This window comes from Aquarana catesbeiana, linkage group LG05, assembly GCF_042186555.1.
Source record: "Aquarana catesbeiana isolate 2022-GZ linkage group LG05, ASM4218655v1, whole genome shotgun sequence".
Classification (NCBI taxonomy): domain Eukaryota; kingdom Metazoa; phylum Chordata; class Amphibia; order Anura; family Ranidae; genus Aquarana; species Aquarana catesbeiana.
In genome coordinates, this window is record NC_133328.1 from 606,788,437 (window position 1) to 606,810,400 (window position 21,964).

Below are 21,964 nucleotides of genomic sequence, written 5' to 3' on the forward strand. Positions count from 1 at the left end.
AAATTTCGATTTAGTTTGAGTCCTAGTCTTTTGACTAAAATGGCATTTTAGTTTTAGTCGTATTTTAGTCACCTGAATTGTAATTTTGGTTGTATTTTAATAGACTAAACTAGTTTTGTTAATTTGGTTGACGAAAATAATTTTGTTGGCCAAATTAACACTGCTGCCCACCCCTTGTCCCGACCCTGGCCTTGCTGTTAGTTTTGTTTATGTATCCAGATATGCTCGATGTGCACATGTGCGTAGATAATATTGTATGGCTTTTCTATATACCGTATATACTCGAGTATAAGTCGAGTTTTTCAGCACATTTTTTTGTGCTGAAAGTGCCCCCCTCGACTTATACTCCAGTCAAGCACTTTTCTGCAGCAAAAAAATTCATTTTCCGAACCGACTTTGGGGCCCCGTATCTCAGGGCCACTGGTACCACAACATATCCAAAGCTGGGGTTTCTAGCACCAAGTGGCCCCGAGATACAGGGCCCCAAAAATCGGTTCGGAAAATGTCATTCTCTGCTGCAGAAAAGTGCTTGACATTTTCTGAACCGATTTTTGGGGCCCTGTATCTCGGGGCCACTTGGTGCTAGAAACCCCAGCTTTGGATATTTTATGGTGCTAGTTCCACTGGGTTTGCACACCAAATTTGGGGTTCCTAGCACTAAGTGGCCCCGAGATACGGGGCCCCAAATTCGGTCAACTGTGTCCATCTGCAGCAATGTCATTTCGGGACCCTTTGGGTTCAGAGACCCTAAATTTTGGCTGCAGCTAGGGGGCATCTAGGAACCCTTAACTACCGAGTTTGAAGTTCAGGGGACCTATGGCTACAAATGGGCACAGTGAGGCATGCAAATGGGCGCAGTGAGGCTGCAAATGGGCATTGTTGACCCTCTTTTCCACTTACAGTAGCTGCGCATTTCTCACCCTCGTCTTATACTCAGGTCAATAAGTTTTTCCCATTTTTTTTGTGGTAAATTAGGGCCTCGACTTATTCTCGGATCGACTTATACTCGAGTATATACGGTATATGCAATTTTATGAAAACCGATATGATTTGTAAAGAAAACTGCTTTAAGAATGCTAATTTGGTTTGACAGCCCACACTCCACATGTGCTGGTCATGCAATCTAAAAGTAGAACCAAAGGCAAAACCTTTTGTTTTTTCATTTTAAATGGAGTATGGGAAGGTTTTTTTTTTTTTTGCCTTCTATGTCCCATTTGAGAGATTTCCCTTTTGCTTCCTGTTCCATAACCAGCAGGAAGTGAGTGGTAATCCCTCTAATGTAGTGGAAGCCTCAGCGTCACTCGAATTGGAGTCTACATTGGAAGATTTCCCTTCTACTCCTGTTCTGGTGACAACTCAGAATTTTGGGATTTACTTTCAACTCTTAGTGATACCGGTAAACAGGAGAAATAGAGAGGGCGAAACAAACCCCTGGCTGTCTCTAAATAGTTTGGGAATAATCTAACATGGCAACTCTAGTACTAAGGAAATTCAAAGCATTTTTTTGGACCAGACAATCCCACCAGTAGCTCTGTTATATGAAGTTAACATGGGTTACTAGTAGTTGCTTTTGAATGTGATCATAGCGGTTCTTTAAATTGAAACTATCCTTTCCCTGAAAGCAGTGGTAAATTGGTGGGTTTACTTCCCCTTTTAGATTCCAGTGAGCTGATTTTCTGAAATATCAGATATTTAAAGCAGGATTCTCCAAACCTTCTAAACAAAGGGCCAGTTTATTGTCCTTCAGATTTTAGGGGGGGCGGACTGTGGCCAGTGGGAAGTTTCCTGGTATCAGTGGGAGTAAACATTGCCACATTTTGGTATTAGGGGGAGGAATAGTGCCCCATTGTTGGTGTCAGTAGGAGAAATGGTGCCCCATAGTTGATGTCTGTTGGGAGAATAGTGTCTCATATCAGTGAGAAGAATAGTGCTCCAAGGGCCGGATATAGGCAAGCAAAGGACCGCGTCCGGGCTGCCGTTTGGAGACCACCGATTTAAACCATTTGATCTGTGTGCTTATTACAGAATGTGTTGCCAACTGGACTGAACAAGCAGCGCCTTTTAGCGTTATTGAAGGGATTTGGAGAGTATCCAACGAAATACAGGTAAAATGTAGCACATTCATTTGTTTTAATTGTAGTTTGTGAATAAAAAGGTGAACTTTCTTTAGTCTACAAACAAGTGGTACCTTCCTAATGACCGCGTGAGCTCAGATTTCAGATTAGAACGGTTCCATTGTACAGAACGGGAGGCGACTTGTCAGGCGGCTAGGTCGCCTGACAAGTCGCCCCCGTGTGAACCAGCTCTCTGGGTATACCGCGGCTCAACCTTAAACATCAAAATCAAACCAGAAAGGGTCATATATCTTAAAAAAAAAAAACAACAAACCTAAAATGCTCCTGTCCTCTGAATGGAAGGAGAAAGTTAATTTAAGGATTACATTTAACTTAAACATCCACCTCTAGGAGTTCCACTGTGGGAGAAGAGTTCTACAAAACGAACTTGGAAGGGCAACAGTGGCATAGATTCCCTATCTATATATTGGCCTGTCAGTACTGTCTAACGAGGGAATCTGGACATTATTGTGTGGCATTGGTTGTATCTGATTCTATCCAAATGTGCCAAATTTGATCAAACTTGGCTGGGCAGCACATGGCTAGGTAATTTGCTTTGTAGAGTGGTACTGCAGAGTTGACCAGTGATTTCCATATATTTAGAGAGGGTACTTCTGGTTGTTTCCATTTTAGAAGCAGCGCCTTCCTAACGTAAAACTGGAGTTGAATAAGGGTCCTGGTTGCTCGGCGGTGGGCTAAGGCTCATCCTAATTTTTAACCTCTCCTCCTGGCTGTTTACCTATGCAAAGGGCAGTAACAATCAAAGTATGAACAGACGTGTTTTTGACTTATGGGCTTTTATTGACTACCTGACTTCATCTTTTCTGTTCTGTGCTATAAGCAAGATGGCAACACCGATGGAAAGGAATAACAGGATCATGGAGACGGGCTGGAGCAGATTTATTGTTCAGCTCTGTTAATACTTGAGTAATTTGAAGCGCAATTTTGAAGCTTCACCAAAAGAACTTCAATACTCGACACTACGATTTACATTTAAAAAGTACATGAGATTCTTTTGAAGCATAGTTACGGGTTTTGGCCTTATTGACTTCAATGGGGGTGTCTAGAAAACAGTTTTTCCTGTTTTTTTTTTTTTTTGGTGGGGTCATGTTTCTTGCCTAGTAACTAGTGTTCCAATGGCTAAAAATGGAAAAAAAGAAAAGTCCAAGCCTGAACTGTACATAGAAATGACCGTACAAGGCACTCAACGCAAAAAGATGACCAAAGACGCTCAGCTCAAGTATGAATGGAACCTTCTATTGTGTACAATGATTGTCCATTAGTGAGTTATTTGTTTGCTGATCTGTTAAAGCGATTGTAAGGCCCATTTCACATGGGATGGCATCCATCTGCTCAGCGAGGAATTTGTCCACTGATCCCCGCTGAGCAGGCAGATCGCTTTTCCATGTCTTCACTTATGCAGAGCAAACAGCCCGCTGTCCTCTATGGGCGGTCAGATGTAAGTGGACCCAACGCTGTATCCTGGCCTAGGCCGACAAGACCCAGGCCTAGGGCAGCACTTTGCAGGGGGGCAGCAGGTATGGAGTCCCCACACTGTTAGTGTGGCGCCAGTCTTATGGGGCGTACTGGGCTGAAAGGCTAATTAGTCTAGCGCCCCCATAAAGTGGCCTCACTGCTTCCGGTATGCGGGCGGCTGGCATTCCGCAACTGTGCTATATGTTTTCTGCTGCACCATAGGCATGGTTATATCTTGCCAATGGTGCAGCAGGGCGGGTCTTAAACAGCAAGGGATGTGGCCTTAACGGGAAGGGGTGGGTCATATTTACATTAGGGGGTGCACGAGTTTAGTCAAGCCTAGGGCAGCACAAAATCTAAATACACTACTGAGTGGACCGCCTGTCCGTTTACACCCAACTGCTATCTGATCTGATCCGCCACACGGATGGGGATCGGATCCCTATCCACCCATTTTTAGCAGATAGGATCAGACTGTATGTCAACTGCTATAGAGGATAATGGATGGTTCAATCAGGTCCACCTATAAAACTGACAGGCATACCTGATCGGTCTGCCTGTGATAAAGGAGCCTTAGGGTCTCAATTTTTCTTTTCTAGAATAACAAACATGTCATACTTACCTGCTCTGTGTAACGGTTTTGCACAGAGCAGCCCTGATCCTCCTCCTCCTCCGCTTGCTATGGGGGCACTCGTGTGGGCTCAGTCCCATGTCACAAATGACACATATCAGATTTGTATTGCTGTCTGTGACCCTATTAGGGAGATTTACCTTCTCTTCATTTGTTCTGTTTATCATTTATTACAGAAAGTGAAAAATAAAAAATTCTGTCCCCGGAACAGTACTAGAGGGGAAATCTTCCAATGGGGATACTAGTTCTGGTGGCAGCCAGAGATTTTTTCTTTTGGAGGGATTTCCTCTCATTTCTTATTTTGGCTATAGTACAGGAAGTGAAGAGAAATCTCCCCAATAGGACATAAATGGCAAAAAAGTAATTTAATGGGTTGTAACACCTTCTGTGCTTTATCCAAAAAGTAAGAAAAAAGAGTGCCTTTTTAGTTTACTTTAAAGTGATATTAGTTAAATTACAAAAAAAAATAACAAGCACCTTTTTTTGTGTTATTGCACACAACAGTCCCAAACCTTCTCTTCTTGGGTCCCCCACCAGTGTTTCTCCCCCCCTGCCTAGTGCCCCCAGAGCAAGCAGGCCCTGGGGGCAATGGGGGCACCCAAGCAGGCACCCTCCCGAGCAGCGGCTCTTCGTGTCTATTCACACACATAGCCACGGCTCGGCCCTGCCCCCTCTCTCTCCTCATTGGTTCACTGGCTGTGATTGACAGCAGTGAAAACCAGTGCGTCTTGCTGCTGTCCTAGCCAATGAGGAGGGAGAGTCCCTGGAGAGCCAAGGTTCTCATGCACATTGCTGGAGGAAGATTGATCTCGGGTAAGTTTGGGGAGGTGGGGGGGGGGGGGGGGGGGGCCTGGGGAGGCTTCTACACAGAGAAGGTTTTTTACCTTCATGCATGAAGATAAACAACATTGAGCCTTTGCAAACACTTTATAGTGATTGTAAAGGATCATTTTTTATTTTTTAAAAATAACAAACATTTCATACTTGCCTCCACTGTGCAGCTCGTTTTGCACAGAGTGGCCCCGAACATCGTCTTCTGGGGTCCCTCGGTGGCTCTCGCCGCTCCTCCCCGCATTAGCTAACCCCCTAGGAGAAGCACTCTCCCAAGGGGGTTATCTTGCGGGTGCGCTCCTGAGTCCAGCATTTGCGTCTACGAACACAAATGCCGGACTCAGCCCTGGCACCCGCATCATTGGATTTGATTGACAGCAGCGGGAGCCAATGGCTGCGCTGCTATCACTCTATCCAATCAAGAGCCAGGACCCCGCAGAGAGAGGGACAGCACGTTCCCGCCAAGGAGATGAAGGGGCTCAGGTAAGTAAAACGGGGGGTTGGTGACTGCAAGGTGTTTTTTCACCTTAATGCATAGTATGCATTAAGGTGAAAAAACACGAGGGTTTACAGCCCCTTTAGGCCCCTTTTACACGTGTGGATCCCGGGAGGATCCGTTTTTGGACATCTGCTTGCTCAGCGGGGATCGCTCTGTTGATCCCCGCTGAGCCGGCGGATGACTAGTCCGTCTCTGCACAGAAACGGACCAGTCAGATCTCTGCTTTCCTCTATGGGGGGATCGGATGAAAACGGACCGTCTGTCCGCTTTCATCTGATCCGCAGACGGATGGAAAAATAGTGTTTTCCTCGTCATCAGTTTCGGAGCATAGTGGAGACTGATGTCAGCGGATGTACATCCGCTATCCCATCATAGGGATACATGTATGTCCGTTTTTCATCCAAAAACGGATGGATGAAACACTGACATACAGTCCGCCCGTGTGAAAGGGGCCTAAAGCTGTCTTCTGGGTTTTACTATGAATATAGTCACTGACCAGAAATGACAAAGCACTGCAGTCAGAACTCTGAAGCAGCATACTTTGGAGATTTGATGATTTTGCTCATAATGTTTCGGAGCACCTAGTTTTTTAGGGTGTTCTATGAAAAACGGAACAGTCTTGGCACCCAGAAGTGCCTACTTTATACGATAAGTGGCAGGATTATAGGTTTTCTGTAGCCACAGGTCTATTTTATGGGTATATGGGGGGTTTTGCGGACTTTAAATGATGCCAATGACATAATATAGTCATACGCATCCATCCCTAAATCTGAAATTTAAAAGGAAAAGGTTTGAGACTTTGAATGATACATATAGATAGATAGATAGATAGATAGATAGATAGATAGATAGATTATATATTATAGAGAGAGAGAGAAATGTATATCTAGAGATTTAGATAGATAGATATATAGAGAGAGATATATAGATATATATGATCTCTCTCTATCTCTATCTCTATAATAGAGAGATAGATATATATCTATATATAGATATCATGATGGCATATTATCATTATATTTCATATATATACACAGATGTCATGAATATCACATTGCAATATAAAGTATAATAGTTGTGAGCTGGCTTGAGATCCATATCATAAAATATATAATATAATCATTATTGATTGCAGAAAGTTTGTAGAAGATAATAATCTACTCTGTAAATGCATGATTATAACGGATCTAAAAAAGCTTGACGCGTGCGTTTCGTTTTTAATTCACGCTAGAAGCAGATGCAAGGTGCGTATCTACAAAAAACATATAGATACCAATGTAGTTTGATAGTTGACTCAAAAAAGAAAAAGGGGGAAGAAAAAGTATCCATCCCTAGGTTACTTACAAGTCGGCTCCAGATTCAGCATGCGGTGTTGCAAATTAAGGGCTGCCTGGGATGTGCCTGTCTGTGTTTTATAGACTCTGTTTTGAAGAGGTGTATTATCTGTGTGTGTAGTGTGAGTGTACTCCATCTAAAGTTAAACTATTAATTCTCCTTAGAATGTTTATCTGGCGCTCACTGCTCCAGCTGCCAGAGAACCATGCAGCTTTCAGCAGCCTTACTGACAAAGGCACGCATCCCCAGTACCTCCAACTTCACCAGGAATACCCCATTAAGAGCAGGAAGCTCCTGAGAGTGTTACAAAGGTAAGCAGGATTTGCTCAACGCTGACACTGCACTGTATTTATTTTCTTTTTGCAAGTTAGGAGGAAACTTGAGATTGGCACATCTCAACTATGGCTGCTTAGAGACCCAAGGTGCTCCTTAAAGCAGAAGCTCCATTTGCACCTTCCACTGCCACATTTGGCACTTTTTTTTTTGGGGGGGGGGGGGGGGGGGGGTACCTGGTTTTGACAGATACCCGCTCCCACTTCTGCTCAGATCGCTGTGGCTATCTACGAGGACCTTCAGCCCATATTCTTTCCCCCCGCAGCTTTCTGGGACACACACAGGTCCCACAGGACTATGGGACCACTCAAAGTGCAGCGCAACCCGCACATACACAGAGTAGAAAACTGTCTGTAAAGCCAGAAGGCTTCACTTCCGGTTTCCCTTACCCGAACATGCTGCAGCGTGCCTGCACCCAAAGCCAATTGAAGAGTCAGCTTGGGTGCCGACATCGCTGGATCCCTGGACAGGTAAGTGTCCTTATATTAAAATTCAGCAGCTACAATGTTTGTAGATTTTGAGTTTTATTTTCTTTTGTCCAGATTGGAGATCCTCTTAATTTATTTAGCATTGAAAGTGATTTCTATAATTGTGGTGTCCTAGACAGAGGAGGAGCCATATAGGACACACCTGGACAGTTGCAAGTCAGGATGGTCCCAAAAGTGCAGATAACAACAAATGCATCTCTGTTGTATGTTCCTTTTTGGCCTGTTAACCACTTGCCAACCCCCTACTGCACTTGTACTGGGTCAGGTCGGCTCTATTACTCAAAACAACAACACCTGTACGTCATTTTGTGCAATAGACACTGGGGGCGGGTGCGCGCACGTCGCTGGAGGCGCGATTGCGGGCTGATTGGACACACAGGATGCCAATCGATGGGTCCGCCGGCCACCTGCAATTGTTCTCAAGAGAGGCAGAACAGCAATCTGCCTATGTAAACAAGGCAGATCGTCGTTCTCACAGGGAGCAGAACGCCGATCTCTGTCTTCATCTAGTCAGAGCAACCTCCCCACAGTTGGCAAGCACCGGCTAGGCAAACAGTTAACCGTTTGGTCGCCCCGGATGTTAACCCCTTCCCTGCAAGTGTCAGTACAGTAACAGTGAATATTTTTAGCACTGATCACTGTCATCATGTCACTGGTTCCCCAAAAAGTGTCAGGTGTCTGATTTGTCCGCCGCAATGTCGCAGCCCCGCGAGAAAAAAGAATTGCTGATCGCCGCCATTAGTAGTAAAAGAAATACCATATTTATCGGCGTATAACACGCACTTTTTTCCCCTTAAAATCAGGGGAAAATCGTGGGTGCGTGTTATACGCCATTCCCGCGCCGATTGTGAGCTTTTTGGCAGCTCTCGGCGGCTGTCAGCTTTTCTCGGCGGCTTTCGCCCATTCTCGGCGGCTCTCGTAGTCCCGCGTGAGCCGGCAAAAGCCGAGTGCGTCCGAGAGCGGCCACGCCATTTTCAAACGACAGAATTTTGCAAACGACACAGGGCAAGGCTATAGATGGACACTGACAAGGCTGCATTGATGGGCATTTAAAAAGTTTTTTTCCTTAAACGTCCCTCCTAAACTTGGGGTGCGTGTTATACGCCGATAAATACGGTACTTAAAGAAAAATGGCATAAAAATATCCCATAAGCTTTAGACTATAACTTTTGCGCAAACCAATCAATATACGCTTATTGGGATTTTTTTTTACCAAAAACATGAAGGCAGAATACATATTGGCCTAAATTGAGGAAAAAATATGATTTTTTTTAAAAAATGTATTTATTGGATGTATTTTATAGCAGAAAGTAAAAAAATATTGTTGTGTTTTTTGTTTTTTTTTTCCCCCAAAATTGTCGGTCTATTTTTGTTTATAACACAAAAAATAAAAACCGCAGAGGTGATCAAATACCACCAATAGAAAGCTCTATTTGTGGGAAAAAAGGACATACCGTATATACTCAAGTATAAGCCGAGGCACCTAATTTTACCACAAAAAACTGGGAAAACTTATTGACTCGAGTATAAGACGAGGGTGAGAAGTGCGCAGCTACTGTAAATTGAAAAGAGAGTCAACAATGCCCATTTGCAGCCTCACTGTGCCCATTTGCAGCCATAGGTCCCCCGAACTTCAAACTCTGTAGTTAAGGGTTCCTAGATGCCCCCTAGCTGCAGCCAAAATTTGCGGTCTCTGGACCCAAAGGGTCCCAAAATTACATTGCTGCAGTTTGACACGGTTGACCGACTTTGGGGCCCCGTGTCTTGGGGGCACTTGGTGCTAGGAATCCCAGCTTTTGGTATGTTGTAGTGCTAGTTCCACTGGGTTTGGGGTTTCTAGAACCAAGTGGCCCCGAGATATGGGGCCCCATAAGTTATCCAAAAAAAGAATAAAGGGACATGGTAAAAAAAAAAAAATAAATAATAAAACAAAAAAAAAAAAAAATATATATATATATATAAATTATAATATGTATGTGTGCCCCCATTCCTGTGTGAACACATATGTAAACAGTGTTCGCACCACACGTGAGGTATTACGGCAAACGTAATGGCAAGAGCAATAATTTTAGCTCTAGGTCACCTCTGTAACTTTATACAGGTAACCTGTAAAATTTAAAGAGTCACCTATGGAGATTTTGAGTATCGTAGTTTGTCGCCGTTCCACGAGCGTGTGCAATTTTTAAGCGTGACATGTTAGGTATCTATTTACTCAGGGTAACATCATCTTTTATATTTTACCAAAAAGTGTTTTTTTATTTATTTTTTGCATTAAAATGAAAGCGTATTTTTTCCAAATTAATTGCGTTTGAAATATTACTGCGCAAATACCATGTGACATATAAAAATTGCAACAATCTCCATTTTATTCTCTAGAGCAGGGGTCTCAAACTGGCGGCTGTTACAAAACTACAAGTCCCATAAGGCATTGCAAGGCTGGCTGTTACAAGCATGACACCCACAGGCAGAGGCATGATGGGACTTGTAGTTTGGCAACGGCTGGAGGGCCAGCAGTTTGAGACCCCTGCTCTAGGGTCTCTGCTAAAAAAATATATATATAATGTTTGGGGGTTCTAAGTAATTTTCTAGCAAAAAATACTGATTTTTACTTGTAAACAAAAAGTGCCAGAAAAGGCCTGTTCCTTTTAATGTGTGGAAAAATATGGAAAAAATGTTTTGGCAGTGAAAGGGTTAAAGAACACATGTGGCCGCCATGTATTTCATATTTTTTTATTCCCAAACAAGTTTCTGTGATTTCATTTGCTCACCAGGACACTTTCAGCCTTGGCTCACTGGTCTGCGATATTTGGAGAGACTAAATACTTACCTCTGATGACCTTCCCATTTGTCAAGCTTTTTCAGAACAATCAGCTCATCTGTTTTGAAGTTGTGGCTACTGTCATAAGTAAGTTGTTTTTGCATGTGTGAAAATACATTGTTTTTTGCTTTTGTTTATGAAAGGATGTTCTAGTGTGAGTGTGTGTAGCATTCAAACGTGTTCTTCTGGTCATAAAGCCAGCAGTGTCCTTCCAGTTGTCCGGAAGCTACAAGGATCGGTATGTAGGGATTGTCCTCCCAGCATCTGGAGGGACATGCATTGGCCTATGATAATCTGTCATGTTCCTCTGCAGCTAACTGGTGTCAGCATTGGTTCGAGTACTTTCCTAATCCACCAATCAACATCCTTGGCATGGTTGAGAATGTTTTGGCGCATCACGACAAGGAGGTTCTTCAGCATTTTGTGAATTTTGGCGTTACGTCCCAGGTAACAGATCCATCCGGTGTATAGTAAGCTCTCAAAGTCAGCATTGTGTTTGTAGGTTCACTAAAGTGATATTGAACCCTCAGTTTTTTGTAATTACTTAGGGTACAGTCACACCACGTGCGGCGAAGGGCAAAATTCCTCGTCTCCTACCTGGCTGGTTCATACCACTGAACTGCAGTGGTACGCACTGGAAAAAAGTACTTCATTACAGTGATTGTAAACCCTCCCATATACCCGGTGAAGTGACTGGCTTCAGATGATACACCGAGATGAAACACATTCTCCTTCATAAGTTGTACCTGATTTTCTGCAGACTTCTCTTCTCTACATCCATTCAAAGTCCAGAATTTATAAAGCTTGTCTTATCCGCCAGAAAAAAGGGGGCAGGGAGGTGAAAATTTACACTGTGCAGAGCTCAGTACGGAGAGCTCTGGGAGCTGATTGGAAGGAAGGGACCCCCCCCCCTCTTTCACAGAGGAACACTTGTCAGAAATGATTGATAGCAGAGGATCAAAGCAGCAGACAGAAATACAATAAGATGAGGATAAGATTTGTATTGGAAAAAACAAATTCACAATGAAATTATATAAATCACAATGAAATGGCAATTTGTTCTCTTTAATGGAGACAAGTACACACTATAGAGGGATATGCTTTGTTCATTTCATGTCTGAGGTTTACAACCGTTTTGACTACATTTTTTAGCACAGTGTGACACAATCCACCACCTAGCACTGCGGCCAATAGCATTTAAAGGGGTCTTTAAAGGCAGAAGGTTTTTTATCTCAATGCATTCTATGCATTAGGATAAAAAGCCTTTTGTGGGCAGCAGCCACCCCGAACACTTACCTGAGGTCGCTCTCTGTCCAGTAATGTCCACGAATGTCTCAGCCGTCCGGGATTCTCCCTCCTGATTTGGCAGAGACACATCAGCGACCCCCTGCTGTGACCCATAGCCAAATCAGTGTGAACTCAGCCTTAAATGTATCGGCACTGCCGCCATCCCATACACCAGTGGCTGGGTTCTAATGCACTAATTGGTGTGAGTGAATCTTTACTGGGTATGCAGCTTCATTATCTTTTAATCCTTGCCTATTTTCCAGTTTAAGTTGGTGCCAGGCCCACTGCGGCAATTTATTTATTTTTTTTCTGGGTGGCTCCTTTCTCTATCCGCATCCTATGGAGCCTTTCTTGCATGCAGTGACTAGAGTACGTGTGCATCAATAGAAAAGCACAGCCCCATAGGCTATAATGGCAAGGCAATCCCCAGCTCCTACCCCCTCTCTTCTCCAAGCTTACAGACTGGATGAAGACTGCACTGTCCACTGTAAATCTTTCCTATGAAGACCAGATGTTTAGGCAAGCAGCACTGAGAGAGCAGGAGCCAGCAGCATTGAAAGTTGTAAATTGCAAGTGCTTAGGTTAGAGTAGTTTGGAATAGAATAGTTTACTGGGGAATGTGTTTTGTTTTTTTTTTTGTTTTGTTTTTTTTGTGCTCAATGCGTTAAGCTAAAAAATGCTGAGGATTTAATACGATCTTAAAACAAATGTATTCTCAGAGAAAAGGATTGCATTTTCTGGCAGGAGATACATTCCTCTCCAATCCGTTGTGTCTGTTTAAACTACATCTGTTGTGGCAGATTTATGAAGGCTGCCATTGCTGACCTCCTCTTATGAGAATGCTTGGTGTTTACCCATCCAGCTGATGCACTGGTTTCAGTGCATTGTAATGCCCTGTACACACGGTCGGATTTTCCGACGAAAAATGTGTGATAGGACCTTGTTGTCGGAAATTCCGACCGTGTGTAGGCTCCATCACACATTTTCCATAGGAATTTCCGACACACAAAATTTGAGAACTTGCTATAAAATTTTCCGACAACAAAATCCGTTGTCGGAAATTCCGATCGTGTGTACACAAATCCGACGCACAAAGTGCCACGCATGCTCAGAATAAATAAAGAGATGAAAGCTATTGGCTACTGCCCCGTTTATAGTCCCGACGAACGTGTGTTACGTCACCGCGTTCAGAATGATCGGATTTTCCAACAACTTTGTGCAACCGTGTGTATGCAAGACAAGTTTGAGCCAACATCCGTCGGAAAAAATCCTAGGATTTTGTTGTCGGAATGTCCGATCAATGTCCGACCGTGTGTACAGGGCATAAAACCCCATACACACTATACATTATTTTTTTTGTCTGATTTCCTTTAAATTTACCAAAACCATGTAGTGGAAGGGCCTGCCTGATTGCATACTAATTGAACCTCATATTATATGGTTTTGGTAAATCTGAAGGAAAAAAATCCACAGAAAACTTGTATAATGTGTATCTGTTGCCCCCACTTGCCACCAATCAACGTACCATTACAGTGCTTGGGTTCGAATGGTTGTACTGTCCAGGTACCGTTTTTTGAGCCGGCGGTCGGCTCGCTTGTAAAAACAATCGGAGCTGCTAACTAGGCCCCCCCCCCCCCTTTCCGCAGCTCAATCGGGCTCTCCTGTCCCACCGGGAGGCCCCAGCAACCAGCCGGCACGTCCGACAGCTGGCTTGACAACCGAACAAAACCAGGATCGGCTTTGATCTGGTCTCCATAGTAGTAACCCAGAAGTGATAAACTGACATCACTTCCGGTTTATCCAGTTGTCACCGGCGCCATTTAAAACTAACTTATTTTTTTCACTAATTTTCATATTGAAAATACTGCCTTCCTGAACCTTATTCACCCCCATGATGATTTTAATTAGATTTTTTTTTTTTTTAAAACAACTGGTAAGCCAGTACTGTTCATTTGCTATAAACATGCTCTTTCTGGCTACTTGAACTACATACTTTAGGGCCGGTTCACACTGGAGCGATGCCAGACATTGCATGTGATTCGCACCGCATTGCTGTGCAGATCACATGCGATGTCTGTGCCATGCAAATTCAGCCATACAAATTGTATTCGGACCAAACTGGTGCAGGACCCTTTGTTGTCCACACCAGAATCTGATCGCATGGGTGTTCACACCATGCAATAAAAAATGGGATCATTTTTTATTTTAATACTTTGTGTTGAGAGAACACATTGAAGAATACTCATGGAGCATTGTTTGCATTGCCATGCATTACTTTTAAAACTTCTCAAACTTCCTTCTATGTTTAAAAAAAAAAAAACTTCAAATTGCTTTTTGGTGACTTTCCCTATTTTGCAGATTTATGCCTGGCCACTCCTGGAAACTCTGTTCTCTGAGGTTTTAACCAGAGAAGAATGGCTGAAGCTGTTTGATAACGTGTTCTCCAACCATCCCTCCTTCCTGCTGATGGCGGTAGTGGCCTATGTCCTGTGCTCACGTTCTCCTTTACTGCACTGCAACCAGAAGGAAGACATAGAGGTACCTTCTCCACTTTGTATGCAGAAGTTACTGTAATGTATATTATTATTATTATACGGGATTTATATAGCGCTAACAGTTTACACAGCGCTTTACAATACTGACAGATAGTACAATTAAATACAGTAGGAATCAGAGGGCCCTGCTAGGTCGGGCTTACAATCTAAGAGATATATAGAAGTTAAAAGCTACAATGCAAATATTTTCTTTATACAGGAGAATTAAAGTGATTGTAAAGTCTCGCTTTTTTTTTTTTTTTTTTTTGAGGATAGGTTTTTTTAAAGATGAGACACACATATAGAAAAAAAAACCCCACAATAAACCTAACTTAAGGCGGAACTTCAGTCATCTTTTCAACTTTCCATCTATTAATTCTTCTGCCCTTGTTGTTTTAACTTTGGATAGTAAAGCATTTTTTTTTTGCCAGTAAATGCCTTATACATCCCACTTCATGTTTCTTGTTTGATCATTAGCCTAGGCCAGTGATGGCAAACCTTGGCACCCCAGATGTTTTGGAACTACATTTCCCATGATGCTCTTGCGCTCTGAATTGTAGTTGAGCATCATGGGAAATGTAGTTTCAAAACATCTGGAGTGCCAAGGTTCGCCATCACTGGCCTAGGCTTATGAGGACGTGCACAGCTCTCTCTCTCTCTCTCTCTCTCTCTCTCTCTCTCTCTCTCTCTCTCTCTCTCTCTCTCTCTCTCTCTCTCTCTCTCTCTCTCTCTCTCTCTCTCGAGAGAGAGAGAGAGAGAGAGAGAGAGAGAGTGTTTGACAGGCATGGAGGGGGGATGAGCCATAAGAGGGCCAATCAGAGCTGCAGAGCTGGAGGTGTGCCTCTGTGTAAATCCAGGAAGTGAACAGGCAGCAGCTTCAGCTACCCACAGTTGAAATGGTTGCATCCAGACTCAGTGGAGGGAGATTTCTGCAGCAAATTTGGCAAGTACGGAATCACAGTATATATAAAATATTATGCAAAGTGGTTGGAGGGAAGCTTCAGAATGGCAAAGATAATTTTATTACAAATTATGTGAGCAGACTGCAGTTCCTCTTTAATGTACAGAGAAAAAAAAACCGTGTAGATAAGATATAAACAGTGCTTATACAATTGTCACATATGTCTCCTGTGGTCAGTAAAGCCTGCGATGAATATGAAATTTACACAGACAACCTAACACAAACAAACATAACGTGTATCAGAGAGGGGTACCTGGCCAGTACAGGTGTATAGGGATGCCATTAATCACAGAGATTCAGAGGTTAAGAGTTGGAGGACTGGCCAGCCATCTATCCCATATTTCATGAAATGTTTTAACTCCTTTTCTGAATTTTAAAGGTGAGCCTCTACAGGGGCAGGGATTCAGTAATCAGTTTTAGCCAGAAGGTTCGTGTTGGGGATACAGATCCTTTCTAGGACAATAAAAGGGACTTCTTTGCATAAAAATAAAGGATGCAAAGCAGTCTCTTGGCATGAGAAGGGATGGTCAAATCACCAAAGATGCCCAAAAGACATTTTTTGGGGTTTACAATATTTGGCAGGCCCAATGCAGAAGAGATAAAAGCGCCCATATTTCCCCCAGAAATCCTGAACTAGGCCCAAAAACAGTGGAAAAGTCAGCAGTTTGACCGCAACCCCTCAAACACTCAGCTGAGGGAGACCCCATTTTATATAATCTAGCGGGTGTAAGGTGAGAGTGGTGAAAGATCTTAAGCTGGATAATACGGTCTGTAGAGGAAATGACAGAGGTTTTAAACATGTCCCCAAATTCAGACCAATCTGCTTCCCTGAAGGGTATATCCTGGGAAGCCTAGAGTTAGTGTCTGTTATAAGGGCAGCATAATAGGTGGAGATACGTTTTGTGGGGTCTGGGTGTCTTAATAATTTCTCTAGGGGCGGCACCTGGATAGGGTCATCCAAAGAACCATATTGCAAATGTAAACCTTGCAGAAGTTGATAATAGCAAAATAAATAAGTGCGTGGCAAGTCAATGTCCATGCGTAACTGGTAAGGGGATTTAAAACCTTGTGCATTGTAGAGGTGACATAAATATTTGACCCCTTTAGAAGACCACCGCTGTAGGTCAGGTAGGGAATATAATTCTTGGAGGTTGGGGTTAAACCACAGTGGAATAATGGGGGATGTCAACCACGAGTCCTTAGAAATTTTTGCAACTATGGATTGAAACAGTGAGAGTGATGTACGGAAAATCAACGTACCCGGACAAGCTGGTACACAGCCCCTATAGATAATATTGTGGAGGGTTTCCAAGAAGGAGGCAATAGTAACGCAAGCATTGGCAGAAACTGGATGCAGCCAGCTGTGTATGTGGAGCAGTTGAGAAGCCAAGTAGCACAAATAAAAAAATTTGGGAAAACTAGACCTTCCAAATTGTCTGGAAGTGGTAAGGTCTCAAGTGCTACTCTGGGAGGGTGACCATTCCATAAGAACGCTGTGCATATTGTAGCAATACGTTTAAAAATAGATTTTGGAATCTTGCATGGGGAATTGGCCGTAACATAGAGACGTTTAGGGAGATGTATAATTTTAATGACATTGGTCCTTCCCATGAGGTCTAGAGGCAAATCCATCCATTGTTTAGTTTGTAATTGCAACTGTGACAGTAAGGGGCACAAATTATTAGTAATATACGAAGATCAAGGTAATTGAATTATAATACCCCGATGTCCAAATGAGGGGACCACCTGTAGTCTGGAATCCATGTGAATCAAGGATATAGCAGCTTGAGCTAAAGGGAAAAAATTGACTTGTCCCAGTTCACCTGAAAGCCAGAATAGTCTCCAAAGGTATTAATTTCAGACAGAAGTTTTTTTTTAGTGAGTCACGAGGGTCAGCCAAGTAAACTAAAGTGTCATCTGCGTACAAAGAGATACGTTCCTCTATAGTACCAATGGGGAGACCTCTGATTAAAGGGAGCTACGAATGCCTGTGGCAAAGGGTTCCATAGCTAAGGCAAATAGGAGAGGTGACAAAGGACACCCCTGCCTAGTGCCCCTAGTTTTTTGGAATGGCTTCAGTAACATGGACGTTAACCCTAATACGTGCCATAGGTGAGACATATAAGAGTCGCATCCATGCTATAATACGAGGGCCAAAACCTTAGGGCTGCAGCACTTTAAATAGGGTCATTCCATACGTATCTAAGGATGTGATAACACGAGTAGGGGAATAATCGTGAAGATGTTGCAAGTTATTATTATTATACAGGATTTATATAGCACCAACAGTTTGCACAGCGCTTTACAACATGAGGGCAGACAGTACAGTTACAATATAAATCAATACAGGAGGAATCGGAGGGCCCTGCTCATTAGAGCTTACAATCTAGAACAAGTTGCAGAATAGTCTACGAAAATTCATCCTTGTAGAAGGACCAGGTATAAAAAGCCTCCCTGATCTCACCCAACCAATTTCGCAACCACTGTGTTTAGACAGTTGGCCAAACCTTTAGCTAGGATCTTTACATCCGCATTAATGAGGGAGATCGGGCAATAGGAATCACATTTGAGAGGGTTTTACGAGGTTTTAGAGCCTTGTTATAGGTATGAAGAAGAAACGGACACAGGAAATGGAGATGGTGGGCAAACCATTTAGCCAGAAATCCATCTAGCCCTGGTGTCTTTTTTTTTTTTTTTTCTCCTATTAAAATAACAAACATGTTAGGCCTCATGCACACGGGATGTTAAAATAACGTTATGAAAACGCCAGTATCTTTGCAGTGATTTTTTTTTTAACTTTTTTCAGCTTTTTTCAACGTTTTTGCAATATTGTTTTTGAGCGTTTTTCTGCGTTAGCGTTTTTTAGCGTTTTTTTTTTTCAATGGATCAAAAACGTTAAACATTGGTGAATGACGTTTTTGAGCGTTTATCAGTGTTAGAGCGTTTTACAGCTGAAAAACGTCTCTCAGAACCCACTGGTCCTGGGTTTTTTTTTACAGCTTAAAAACGCCTATGCCATTTGCAGCTCAAAAATGCCTAGGTGGGCATGAAGCCATAGACTAACATAGACAGGCCTTTTTAAGCTGCAAAAAACGCTCAAAAAAGCAGCTGTAAAAACGTCTGTGTGCAGGAGGCCTTTTACTTACCTGCCCTGTGCATGGGGTTTTGCACAGAGCAGCCTGGATCCTCCTCTTCTTGGGTTCCTGGCTGGATCTCCTGGCCCCTCCCTTCTGTTGAGTGGCCCCACAGTAAGCAGCTTGCTATGGGGGCACCCGAGCTGAGCAACTCTGTGTGTCCATTCAGACATGGAGCCCTAGCCCCGCCCCCTCTGTCCTGATTGGCTGAGTTTGATTGACAGCAGCGGGAGCCAATGATGCCCCTGCTGTGTCTCAGCCAATCGGGAGAGAGCGTCCCGGGTGGCTGAGGCACTTGTGGACAACGCTGGACAGAGATGGCTCTCGGGTAAGTATGAGGGGGGCTGCTGCACACAGAAGGCTTTTTATTTGAATGCATAGAAAGCATTCAGATAAAAAAAAAACCTTCTGCCTTTACAACCACTTTAGGGAGATTTCAAAAGAAAGGGTTTTTGCTATAATAAAGTGATATAGATTGTATAGGAGGGCAATAAGGAAAATAGGATTAAATGCTAATTTTAATTTTAATTTTAAGTTTATTTGCCCAGTGATGATCTGTAAAATTGTATGAATGGTATACATATGATTTGGTAAAGGATGAAGCTAAATGCCAGCAATATGGCTAAATACACCTTTATCCACTTGACCTCCGGAAGATTTACCCCCTCCCCCCTTCATGACTAGGCCATTTTTTACCATACGGCACTGCGTTACTTTACCTGACCATCATGCAACGCTGTACATAAATTACATTTATGTCCTTTTTTCCTACAAATGGAGTTTTTTCTTTTGGTGGTATTTGATCACCACTGGGTTTTTTTTATTTTTTGTGCTATAAACAAAAAAAATACCCAACAATTTTGGAAAAAAAAATGGTATATTTTTTACTTTCTGCTATAAAGCATAGCCAATAAAAAAATTCAAAATCAAATTTCTTCATAAGTTTAGGCCAATATGTATTCTGCTACATATTTTTGGTTAAAAAAAAAATCCCATTAAGTGTATATTGATTGGTTTGTGCAAAAGTTATAGCGTTTACAAACTATGGTGTATATATACTGGAATTTTTATTTTTTATACTAGTAATGGCGGAAATCGGTGACTTATAGCGGGACTGCAATATTGCGGCGTATACTCTAACACTTTTGACACTTTGTGAGAACCAGTGACACTAATGCCCCGTACACACGGTCGGACATTGATCGGACATTCCGACAACAAAATCCTAGGATTTTTTCCGACTGATGTTGGCTCAAACTTGTCTTGCATACACATGGTCACACAAAGTTGTCGGAAAATCCGATTGTTCTGAATGCGGTGACGTAAAACACGTACGTCGGGACTATAAACGGGGCAGTAGCCAATAGCTTCCATCTCTTTATTTATTCTGAACATGCGTGGCACTTTGTCCGTCAGATTTGTGTACACACGATCGGAATTTCCGACAACGGATTTTGTTGTCGGAAAATTTTATATCCTGCTCTCAAACTTTGTGTGTCGGAAATTCCTATGGAAAATGTGTGATGGAGCCCACACACGGTCGGAATTTCCGACAACAAGGTCCTATCACACATTTTCCGTCGGAATATCCGACCGTGTGTACGGGGCATTATGGTGATCAGTGCTAAATATATGCACTGTCACTGTACTAATGACACTGGCTGGGAAGGGGTTAAACATCTAGGATGGGGTAAATGTGTGCCTAACCAGTGTTTTTGGGTTTACTATGTGGTGCTTTTCCAAAGGGATGTGCTGGATTTTATTCCCTGGTTTGCTGGGAAAACAAGTCCAGCTGCTTCCCCGCTGACAGGACAGAGCTCTGCCTTGTTTACATAGGCATAGCTCTGTTCCGACTGTCTCCTCGCCGATCAGACGGTGCTGGCGGGCATCCATTGGCCGGCAACCGCTGATCCGCTTCTGCTGTGACCAATCGCAGAAGTAGCGGCACATGTCTCCCACCCGGAAGTGCCAGATTAAGTACTAGCTACATGATCCGCGACAGGAGAGCCACCTTACCGCCGTATAATGGCAAGTAGTTAAAATACATACACTGTACATGAACCGATTTTTTTTTTTTTTTTTTGTTTACAAACTTTTAATGCAGTTGGTACGAAAAGATAGATACAAAAGCCAAAGTATGTTAAATACAATCAAAAGAATTGCATCAGAAAGAGCATCAAACAACACAATGCCATTATATCTGATAAATGCAAACCATAGAAAAAAAAATGACAAATTTTAGGAATACAAAATACTTCCTAAAAAAGAAGTAGGACATAAGCACTTTCAAATGGCAGTAGAAACATAAAGCAAATCTGGGTGCTTCCAACATGTAGGACATCCTATAGAAGTATGTAGAATTTACATAGCATAAACTAAAGACCGTAATAATAAATAAAATAACAACTACATGAAAAGTCACAGGATCAGTCTACAGAAGGAAGACGATACTCGAACCAAAGGTCCCACTTAGCATCGAAACAGGGTTTTGATTTGTGAATCGTATGAAAAAATTTGTCTTATTTACATAATCACATCCATCCTCGAAATCGTCTGTGTAAACGGTACAGAGATTAACTTCCATTGGTAAGCTATTGCCAGCATGGCTACACATAGGGCATGCATCAATCTTTTCGAAGGGTCGAGGGAGATCTGGAATATGCGCGAATAATAAACATTGGGATTGCAATAAAGTGATTGGTTTATCAGCCAACTTAAACACAATGTGCAAAAAGGATCAAACTTGAGAGCATCCACGGAAGCATTGAGACGAGGCCTGAGGATAGATAATAGAGAGTTTGAGCCGTGTGTAGTACCATTTTAGTAAATAATTTAAATGCAGTGTCCAGGACCAACTGTGCATAAACTGATTTGAACAGATTTGTAATCCTTTTTTTTTTTTTTTTTCCCAATTCATTTTTTTTTTAAGTTGGACTTGTAATTTACAATCAGAATCCTTCTAGACAGGTGGGGGTTGATTTACTAAAACTTTAGAGTGCAATATCTGGTGCAGCTGTGCAAAAAATCAGTTTCCGGGTTGAGAAGAAGAAGCTGATAGATTTCAATGCAGAGCTGCACCAGATTTTGCGCACTCCAGTTTTAGTAAATTGACCCCATGATGTCCCCTTATTTCAGCTTCCTGTGCCACCTTCCTGCTCATTGGCCATTTAACTTCCAGTATGACTATGCTCTTTCATAATTTATAAATGGTGCAATGAATGTAACATGCGTCAGTCACTAGCAGGTCAACCCCTGCACAATTCTGACTTTATTAAAGCAAAAAAAAAAACCATATGTAAATTGTGTGTGTGTTAAATATTACATCCTACATGTTACCATTTAGGATGTGATACCAGTCTATTCAAGTTTATATCTATCTTCATGTGTGCATGAATTCCTTTCTAGAGTTTGCTTTTCTGATTGCATGAGGGAAGCTATGTGGCCATAGAGGGTACTGATAATAACTTCAGCCACTGTGTGTGCTGATGACCACACTCAAAACTACTAGAAAATCCAATGCTTT

The 21,964-nt window shown here is 42.5% G+C and overlaps 1 protein-coding gene across 1 annotated transcript in view; it reads left to right on the plus strand.

The window, feature by feature from the left end:
• TBC1D31 (TBC1 domain family member 31) overlaps positions 1-21,964 on the plus strand; it is a 68,410-nt gene that overhangs the window by 30,866 nt on the left and 15,580 nt on the right. The window contains exons 9-13 of the mRNA XM_073632209.1: positions 2,026-2,105; positions 7,051-7,197; positions 10,479-10,612; positions 10,839-10,972; positions 14,171-14,350. Of these exons, the coding sequence (XP_073488310.1) occupies positions 2,026-2,105; positions 7,051-7,197; positions 10,479-10,612; positions 10,839-10,972; positions 14,171-14,350 (675 nt within the window). The remainder of the gene's footprint in view (positions 1-2,025; positions 2,106-7,050; positions 7,198-10,478; positions 10,613-10,838; positions 10,973-14,170; positions 14,351-21,964) is intronic.